General features: G+C 40.0%; 1 protein-coding gene across 1 annotated transcript; it reads right to left on the bottom strand.

Moving 5' to 3' along the window:
- Positions 1 to 9291: 9291 nt before the first annotated feature.
- On the bottom strand, positions 9292 to 10240 carry LOC121507411 (E3 ubiquitin-protein ligase TRIM17-like). Its single transcript, XM_041783721.1, has 2 exons — positions 10202 to 10240; positions 9292 to 9992 (listed from the first exon to the last, which is right to left on the bottom strand). The coding sequence occupies exon 2, from the start codon at positions 9973 to 9975 to the stop codon at positions 9292 to 9294; it is 684 nt and encodes a 227-aa protein (XP_041639655.1). The 5' UTR covers positions 9976 to 9992; positions 10202 to 10240.
- Between the last annotated feature and the right edge of the window lie 224 nt (positions 10241 to 10464).

Raw genomic sequence — 10464 nt, 5'->3', positions numbered from 1 at the left:
TCCTAAGTTTGAGTTGTAATTGTGAGATGCTAAATTGAAAATATGAAATTAAATACAAATTAATCTCTTTCCCCACATTCTTGACTTCTTATCTAAATATTTTTACTCCTTACTTTTTCAGTTTTGTGACTTAACAAGGAGATCTTAAATCATCAGGATAAGTTCACATTTTTATACTTGAGGAAATCTGCAGACCTCAGACTGATGGGACAGAACAGAAATATGAGATCATCTTGGGGGCCGGATTTAGCTGTTCCACAGGCCGGATTCGGCCCCCCAGCCTTGAGTTTGACACCCCCGATTTATAATATTAAAACACATAAGCATAAAAAATACACTTCCTCAAACACTTTAATCAGTAAACATGGATAACTAGATTTTATACATGAAAATATGAAAATAAAAAAGGAAAATAAAACGACAGATTAATAAGCAAACAGCCTCAATACCAACATCACAGGACGTATAACCGTCATTGTTTCTCTTTTAATTTTATGTTTGGTGTTAACGCTTACATTTAAAATAAATCATTTAGAAACAGCACATGAAAAGAAAACAGTAAAATAATTAGGACGTCTTTGGTGTTTAGGTTTGGATTCTTAGTCAATGTTGTTCAGGGAAAATACTAAATTAGAAATATCAGCGTTTAAGGCTCATTTATTCTCCCTTTTCTTATGAAAATAGATCTGTGTGTTTTAAACAATCCAACAGTCACGGCTCATATTTAAGCTCTTAGTTTCACAGTAGAGCGGGGGACAGGAAAGAAGAGTAGCAGCTGCCATTGACCACTATGTGGAGCTGCAGCACCGGCTCTTTAACGTTCTAGCTCCTGCTGCAGAGCCTCATTAATGATAAAAGATCACATATTTTACCCTTGAAGTCACGTTTATATTGTTCTCAGAGGTCCCCACAACACTCCAGTATTGATTTCTGCATGTCTAAACACCCCTCTGTTTCAGCCCTGCTCAGAACGAGCTCTTTCTGTGTCTGTGGCTTTAAATGTTAATGAGCTGTCTGACTCCGCCCCTTTCTTCCAAGCAGGGAGGGCCAAGCAGGGGGAGGGCTAACTCCCCACATGACATCATGAGGGAAAAATCTGACAGCTTGTTTCAGCACATTTGTGGGGACTGTGGACAGCCAGGGAAACATATTTCACATATTTAAGTTAGAAAAAGCCTGGAAAAAATGTATTTTACAAAATATGCAACCTTTAAAATCTGCAGACCAGCCCACACCACTCATGTTTATATCGAGGTTTCCTGCAAACATTTATTTAATTATTTTTCAGCTTGACTCTATTCTGTAATGCATGACGGGCACAGGTAGTAATGAAGGCTGAAAGTAACAAAAATTAAATTAATAATACCAATATAGCAATAAAAAACAGCAAATACAACATATAAAGACTAAAATAGTGATAGAATATATTTGAATTGTAAAATAGAGTATAAATAATAAGGTGATTTGATTCATGAGAGGTGGATTTCATGGATGCTTTGTTAATTTAGAGGGAAATTCAAGTTGATCTGAAGTTTATCAAATGATCAGAAAGGTGAAATATTAAATAGTTTGATGTGTCTTTTGTTTATCATTTGTCATTTACAGCAGAAAACATGAATTATTAAAGGAACAGTGCTTTGAGGGTAAAAGGAACAAAAACTGATGATAAAAATAAAGATAATAAAAGTCTGATCTGAAATATGAAGTGGAGAATTTTAAATAAAATGACTGGCCCAGTGACTTGTTATCATTATTTATCATGCAACATTATAAGTCTTAAAAACTAACATTTTTTTTCTACGCTGGCTCTCAAACTGGGGTCTGAGACCCCCTAAAGGGCGCTGTAGGTCTCAGCGGGGTATGAGGCTTTGTCTGCTCCGAGGTTATCAAGTTTAGATTTTCACTTGTTAAAAAAAAGTAGGCCTGTTAATATAAACGCGTTAACGCTCGTGATTAATCTGGAGAGCCTAACGCGTTTAAAAATAATAACACAAATTAATCACATGACCAAGTTTGACCACAACTTCTTCCCGTAGTCCTCCTGCGTGGATGTTTTTGTCCCTGGGGTGAAAGGTTAAAGGTGGGTCAAATGTAGTCAGCAGTGATGAGTGAGGAGACAGACGCAGGTCTGCCTCACGGCTAATTTAGATTTACAAAGCTGCCTAATGGAAGTCTGGATGAGACAACAGCTGTGTGTACGTACTGAGAGAGGAACTGTCTTTACTCCGAACCACGAGACTGAAGTACCACTAATGCTAATGCTAACAAAGATGCTAACAACAACAACACCGGATCCAGCCATGATAGCAAATGTTGCTAATGCTAGCAAAGAACAACACAAGGCGCAGGGTTGCCAACTCTCACGCTTGGCGTGTGACTCACGCTTTCACTTCCTGTCTCACGCTCACACGCCACTCAAACTATTCTCACGCTAGAATCAAACGCTTTGGCGCTCTCAGATTACTCTCTGATTGGTGGGCAATGTTTATCCCGGTGTTGACTGGACGGCTGCTCAAGCTAACGGCCCTAGGCCTGTGAATAACTAGCCAATCACAGCGCAGTTGGGCGGGAGTTGACGTCCAGCCACTTCAGAACAGCTGCAGGTCGCAGCAGCAATTATACCAAAGTAAACAATTAGTCTGCGTCTTATGTCATGGTTTAATTATACAGCGGAGCCCAGGGCTTAACAAACTATAATAACTGTTTTGAATAAATCAGTGATACTCAACCCGCAGCTCTCGAGCCGCATGTGGCTCTTTAGTGACCAGTTGCAGCTCTTTTAAGGTTTCCTTTAAGAAAATCCTCCTGAAATCCTCTATAAATATGAAAACTGTCAGCAGTAAAGACTCATTGCAATAAGTCATATCAATAAATCTAAGTCCACAGACAGAAGACAGACTTTAACTTCCAAATTCAAATGAAAACTTGTGTTTTATTACTGCCGGGTGCGCCCGGGACGGCGGACCGTGCGTAAAAGAGCGCAGAGGAAGTCCGCTGGTGGCGCGTCTCTTCCGTCGGTTAATAGAGGTGTCCTGTCTTGTGTTCAAGGTGAAGCTTCTAATGCCCTCGTTTTAACACATTTCTTCAGTCACTTCCTGCCGATGCTCTCCCATGCTCGTATTTGATGATGACTTTTGCGATGCGCATCATCATCAACGAGCCAAACACACACGGATCACATCTTAAAACAATGTAAAACTGAGTGAAACTTTTCCAAACGTGGATGGTTTATTTGATCTTAAACGTACTAATGATGAATACTGTCAAAAGGGCAGAAACAGAAAAATGAAAGCACCAAACTGACAGAAGGATCTGTGAGGGGGAGCTGCAGGTGTGAGCGATAATAATGAGAGGAGAAAAATAGAAAGCATAACTTTAAGTTAACAGAGTCACAGAACTACAGTAAATGTCAAAATATGAATATAAATACCCAAACAGACTCCCATGATTCATCAGCTCTTTGAAAAGCTCCTTATAGCTCTGAGTCGGCACATTCTGATATTTTAAAGACTTTAGTCCAGGTGGAGCTTATATAAATACAAACATGCTTATTATCAGTGAAATATCTTTTCTTCTGACACTATAAAGACATTTTTATGTATTTCGTCCCATTGAACAACACAATAATCCACCAGTTCACTGTTTTATTTCAACTATGGATAGATTGATCATCAAATGCCCGGTTTTGGATTGTGGCTCTTGCAATAGTATTTTTAAGACAATGTGGCTCCTGGGTAGATGAAGGTTGAGTACTGCTGGAATAAATACTCTGTAAAGTACAAAGGATAATAGCTGAACGGGCTAACAGTGAACTATTAGCTAGCTTACGTTAATGTGACCAAACGTCCTCTTTTGCTCCGGTAGTAGGAAGTTTTTCTGTGCAATTGATAAAATAGCAACCATGTATGTTTTGAAGAAAGACTTACCAACTGTGTTACTGCAGATGAGCGTACTGAAATACTTTAAGAAGGTGAGAGAGAGAGAGACGAGGGACTGGCGCTAGCAGACAGAGGCAGCAGGAATGGGACATCGTCAGAAGAGAGGAAAATAAAGATGATGAGACTCAGGTACAGTCTTCAGAAATGAGACCATCGCAGCTGAACTAAGCTCACAACACCATCTAAGATTTCAGAAGTAGCCGACCTAACAAGTTTTTTTTCCCCAATTAAATTTATGGCATTGTGAGCATGGCCTCTGCGGTCCATATCTATTTTATTCAAGGTTTGCTAGCAAATAACGAAGCATAGTAAATTTTTGTTTATCACACTCATATCCTTCAATAATTGTTGCTATTATGTGTGTGTGTGTGTGTGTGTGTGTGTGTGTTAGGGCCTGTGTAAGACACATACTTTTTAAACCCTAATGGTGAAATGAGTCTGAATACGTCACCATCATTGAGTGCGTGCATGTATAATGAACAAACTCTCACTCCAGCCAGGAACCCAAAGTTGGCAACCCTGCACAAGGGGTCTGTTTGAAAAGTCCAAAAAATTACCTCCTAAGTCCTTTCCTATTCACTTTTCCTTAACCCTGACGAAAAATGTCACAGGATCAAGGAAAGGTGGGAGTAAGAGGATAGGAAAGGAGAACTGTGGTGATTAAGGAATCCGACTGCACTTTCCCTTGGCGGATGTTACGGACGTGACGTGTGTTAAAACTACAATTTAACGTTGATGGACTACAAAATTCGCATCTACCACTCGGTGCGTTCTGTGTTGTTATGTGCTGTGAATGAAACGCTGAAACCTCAGAGATAAATCTGAGCTCATTAGGATTTTTATATCCTAAAGTCTCTTCAGGAAGAGGAACTGTGACTGTGAACGTCCAGAACAGCAGAAACTTTTCTCTTAATCTGAACTTTCTGCTCAGTCAGTACGACTAGATGAATAATCTTCCAGTCCTTTTATTTCACAACGATATTAGATTGTTTTGCTTTATTCCCTATCCATTTTTTCTTTAATGTTCTCGTCTCTGTTAATTCTATCACAGAGTCTACTCTGGTTCCAGCTTCCTTTCAGCTCGTCATGTGAAAAGCTCCATAAATCCCTGCATAATTATGATGATAGATCTAATATTCACAATATGGCAACATGCCGACTTTATCGCTTTAATTGGTTGTGATTTACAAATTTATCACGTTTAACTTTAATTTTTCAAAATAGCAAAACAAATACAGTTTAAAATATGGACTGGTCGGTTTACTGTTTGACTAAAATGGAAATGAGAAGAAATGAAATCGTGATCATAAGTTGTGTGATCAGGTGCGTCACTTCAAATGAAGTTTACGCAAAGAATTGTGGGTTGTCTTTTCATCTCTACTTTGGTATCGGATGGTCCAGTGTTTCCTAGGCTAAAGGAGATAATAAAGGAAAAAATGAAGCTTCTTTCCTTTTCAGTTGGAGAATTCAAACAGCCTCTATCATGGCCGACACTAAAATGCTTCCGGGTCTTTCACTCTGTTAGGAACCTTCCTAAACAAAACAGACTATTCGAACGGACCCAGGATCCAGCCAAGATAGCTAATGTTGCTAATGCTAGCAAAGACGCTAACAACAACATGGGATCCAGCCAAGATAGCTAATGTTGCTAATGCTGGCAAAGACGCTAACAACAACAACAACATGGGATCCAGCCAAGATAGCTAATGTTGCTAATGCTAGCAAAGACGCTAACAACAACATGGGATCCAGCCAAGATAGCTAATGTTGCTAATGCTAGCAAAGACGCTAACAACAACATGGGATCCAGCCATGATAGCTAATGTTGCTAATGCTAGCAAAGAGGCTAACAACAACATGGGATCCAGCCAAGATAGCTAATGTTGCTAATGCTAGCAAAGATGCTGACAACAACCCAGGATCTAGCCATGATAGCTAATGTTGCTAATGCTGGCAAAGACGCTGACAACAACAACATGGGATCCAGCCATGATAGCTAATGTTGCTAATGCTAGCAAAGATGCTAACAACAACAACACCGCATCCAGCCATGATAGCTAATGTTGCTAATGCTAGCAAAGATGCTAACAACAACAACCCAGGATCCAGCCATGATAGCTAATGTTGCTAATGCTAGCAAAGATGCTAACAACAACAACACCGCATCCAGCCATGATAGCTAATGTTGCTAATGCTAGCAAAGATGCTAACAACAACAACCCAGGATCCAGCCATGATAGCAAATGTTGCTAATTCTAGCAAAGACCCTAACAATAACACAGGATCCAGCCATGATAGCTAATGTTGCTAATGCTAGCAAAGATGCTAACAACAACAACACCGCATCCAGCCATGATAGCAAATGCTGCTAATGCTAGCAAAGATGCTAACAACAACAACCCAGGATCCAGCCATGATAGCAAATGTTCCTAATGCTAGCAAAGATGCTAACAACAACAACACCGCATCCAGCCATGATAGCTAATGTTGCTAATGCTAGCAAAGACCCTAACAACAACACAGGATCCAGCCATGATAGCTAATGTTGCTAATGCTAGCAAAGATGCTAACGACAACACAGGATCCAGCCATGATAGCTAATGTTGCTAATTCTAGCAAAGACCCTAACAACAACACAGGATCCAGCCATGATAGCTAATGTTGCTAATGCTAGCAAAGACGCTAACAACAACATGGGATCCAGCCATGATAGCTAATGTTGCTAATGCTAGCAAAGATGCTAATGACAACACAGGATCCAGCCATGATAGCTAATGTTGCTAATGCTAGCAAAGACCCTAACAACAACACGGGATCCAGCCATGATAGCTAATGTTGCTAATGCTAGCAAAGATGCTAATGACAACACAGGATCCAGCCATGATAGCAAATGTTGCTAATTCTAGCAAAGACCCTAACAACAACACAGGATCCAGCCATGATAGCTAATGTTGCTAATGTTAGCAAAGATGCTAATGACAACACAGGATCCAGCCATGATAGCTAATGTTGCTAATGCTAGCAAAGACCCTAACAACAACACGGGATCCAGCCATGATAGCTAATGTTGCTAATTCTAGCAAGGATCCAGCCACAGGATCCAGCCATGATAGCTAATGTTGCTAATGCTAGCAAAGACCCTAACAACAACACGGGATCAAGCCATAACGTCAAGCTACACCGGCGCAGCTGACCCAAAACGCCAACATCAAACACAAATACGTTTAAAAGCTCTAGTTTATTATTTCTTCATTTAAATTCCATACTTGTACTAATTATCTCAACCAAAAATGCAAGTAAATGGTAGCATTTTAACAGTTTATTTATGGATAATAATAATAATAATTATAATAATAATACATTTTTTAGTAAGAAGCACTTTCAGAATGCTGTACTGCACTTTGAAGTAAGTAAATTAAAATAATGAAAATAAACACCAGATAATAAGAAAAATCTTAAAACTACTAAAACTAAATAAATGCTGTTTAAACATGATTACAGTCACATCAGTGACAACAGACGAGCAGACGCTTGGGTCACCAATGTAAAACCAACAAACAAACAAACAAGAAACATAAACAAAGTGATATAAATACAAGGCATTTAAAAGAAATGAGGCAAAAATATGGCTAAAAATTGAAAATGGTGCACCTGTATGATCAAAATATGATAAATGATAAATTGAAAAGCTCAAAATATTAGAAAAAATGTGAAAATAAAAACTGCAGTTTAAAATACTCATTTGTTCAAAAGGTCAAAACACAAAATCAGATGTTAAGATACTGCTTTTAATTGGCAAATATATGAAAAAGAAAGCTACAATCATGTTTTCAAGGCAAAAATATGACTTAAAATTGAAAAGGGTGCACGCTAAAGGTCAAAATATCACATCAAGGTTGAAATGACAAATCGAAAAGGTCAAAATATGACATAAAAAGTAAAAATAATCAATTGAAAAGGTAAAATTGTGAAATAAAAAGTGAAAATAATCAATCAAAAAGGTCAAAATATGAGATAACAAGTGAAAATAATAAGTTTACATTTTAAAATATGACATAGAAGAAAAATTCATACATTGAAAAGGTCAAAATATCAGCTAAAATACGAAAATAATTACTTGAAAAGGTCAACATATTAGATAAAAAGTGAAAAGAATGAACTGACAGTTCAGAATATTAGATAAAAAGTCAAAATAATCAGTTGAAAATGGTCAAAATATGAAATGAAATTCCAAATAATAGATTGAAGTCATTACTGTGAAATAAAAAACACAAATGAATTTGTTTTTCCACACTTCTTTTTATTTATTTATTTTTTTTACTCTTTACTTTTCTACATTTTTATGCCTTCAGGATATTTCATATCATCAAGGTTAAGTTTACATTTTTATACTGAAGGAAATCTGCAGGCCTCATATTTTAGAGCCAGTTATAATAAATATATGATATTATCTTGCTGAGCGGGTGTAACTGTACCAGGGGCCACATATGGCCCCCGGGCCTTGAGTTTGACACCCCTGCTACAGTCTGGGAGTGCTCTTTAAGGCGGATCTGAGCAGCCTTTCCTGCTCACATTTAGCTAATACACGACTGAAAGTCCAGTGCACCTTTACACCCCCGATCCTAACCTATCCTAACATCAGACCCAAGCATCCATCAGACCAGTCGTCGACCCGTACAGATCTCCACTGGTAAAATCTTCATCTGTCCGTCAGTTTTCATGAAAGGAAACATCCTCTCAGTGAAGGTGTGTGTGAGGGTGTGGATGTGTGTGTTACTATCAGGATCAGAGAACGACAGCTTTCCTCTGTCCCAGTCCAGACTCACTCTGATCCTCTGGAGCTGCCTCTGCACCAGGAGAGGAGTGCCTGCAGTTGGTGAACATGTGAAGTATTGACCTTTGAAGGACCCGAGTCCCCAAAACCCACGTAAGACATTTCGCCCCCTCTCAGCAGACTTTGGACAAACACCCAGACACCAGCACATGCTGTTTCTGACCTCGACGTCCCAGATGTGAGTCCCGGAGTTAAAACCCTCAGAGCCCAGGGTGAAGAAGGTAAACGGCCTCCTACCAGAGGTATCAGACATCTGCTGCTGCTGCTGCACTCCTCTCATAGACGTCAGATCATCAGACAGGACCAACATTTTATGAGTGAAATTTGGGTCCAGAATGACAGGTGTGTAGGAGACCACATTCTTCATCTTGGTCCAGATGTGGTAGCCCAGATTGCCCAGGTGTTTGGCCTGGTCTATCAGAGCTCCCGTGGTCAGCTGTGGCTCCTCCAGCAGAGGGCGCTGCTGGACTCTTTCCACTGCAGCCTTGTAGGCTTTCAGGAAGGAGATATCTTGGGCCTTCAGCTCATCCTCCGCGGCTCTGACTGTGAAAGATCAGCTATCTGTGCCCTCAGAGCCTCCACCTGCTCCTTTAGCCTCCGACTCTTCTGCTCCTCTTCCTCCCTCAATACACACAGTCTGGCCTCCTCTTCCTCTGCTAGAAACTCATGAAGCTTCCTAAACTGATGCTTAATCTGTGCCTCTGTGCGTTGGGCCTGAGACTTGACACGATTTTCAAACCATTCAAACATTTCTTTAACTTTCTTCAGACTCTTCACCTTCTCCTTTAAGGGCTGCAGAGCCTCCTGAAGCGTCTTCCTTGATGCATGCACAGCTTCATCGGTGGGTTTAAATCTGTGGTTGGTGTGCTTTTCTGAATCTCTGCAGACGACACACACCAGCTCCTGATGGTCCAGGCAGAAGAGTTTGAGTTTCTCAGCGTGCAGATGGCAGAGATCCTCTGCATCTCTCTGTTCTCTCTCCAGTAAGAAGGCCTCACACAGGTTCTTTAACACCAGGCTCATCGGAGGGTTTCTGTCTGTGGAGATGGTCTTACAAACCGGACACTCCCGTGTTGGTTTCTCTCTCCACCAGCTCTGCAGACAGACTTTACAGAAGCTGTGGCTACAGGCCAGAACCACAGGATGCCTGAAGATGTCTTTACAGACCGGACAGCAGAGATCCTCCTCTGATCTGGAAGCCATTGAGTCTGAGAGTGAGGCTGAAAACAACAGAGAACAAGTTCAGACATGCCTGGGGTTCCCCTCCCCACAGCAGAGTCCCCCTCAGTCAGTTTTACCTCAAGTCTGACTGTTTTACAGCCAAAGTGGATTTAAATGGATCTATTTCACTAAATTTACATGAAGAATGTTTTTTTCAAACTTTAAATGTTTCTTTCTAACACTGTTAGGAAAAGAAAGGCGATCTTACCATCTGCTCAAGTGTTGTCTCCTCTTTCTACAGTCTGTGGTTCTCTCTCAGAAAGAGGAAGAAAGTGAGAAAGAAAAAACACAGTCCTTCCTCATCTTTGTGGCAAACTACAGCAGTGCAAGACCGCCACCCTGTGGTCTGACATCATTACTGCACCCGCTTACCGACCAGATATGCAGACCAAGGTTTAATACTTGTGGATTTTTCATGAATTTCCTTTTAATTTAGATTTTTCCTCTTTGTGTTAAATTTCAGTTTATTTT

Source organism: Cheilinus undulatus, linkage group 3 (assembly GCF_018320785.1).
Source record: "Cheilinus undulatus linkage group 3, ASM1832078v1, whole genome shotgun sequence".
Classification (NCBI taxonomy): Eukaryota; Metazoa; Chordata; class Actinopteri; order Labriformes; family Labridae; genus Cheilinus; species Cheilinus undulatus.
The sequence above is the reverse complement of the archived record's forward strand: the minus strand, read 5'-3'. Positions and strand labels throughout refer to the sequence as shown.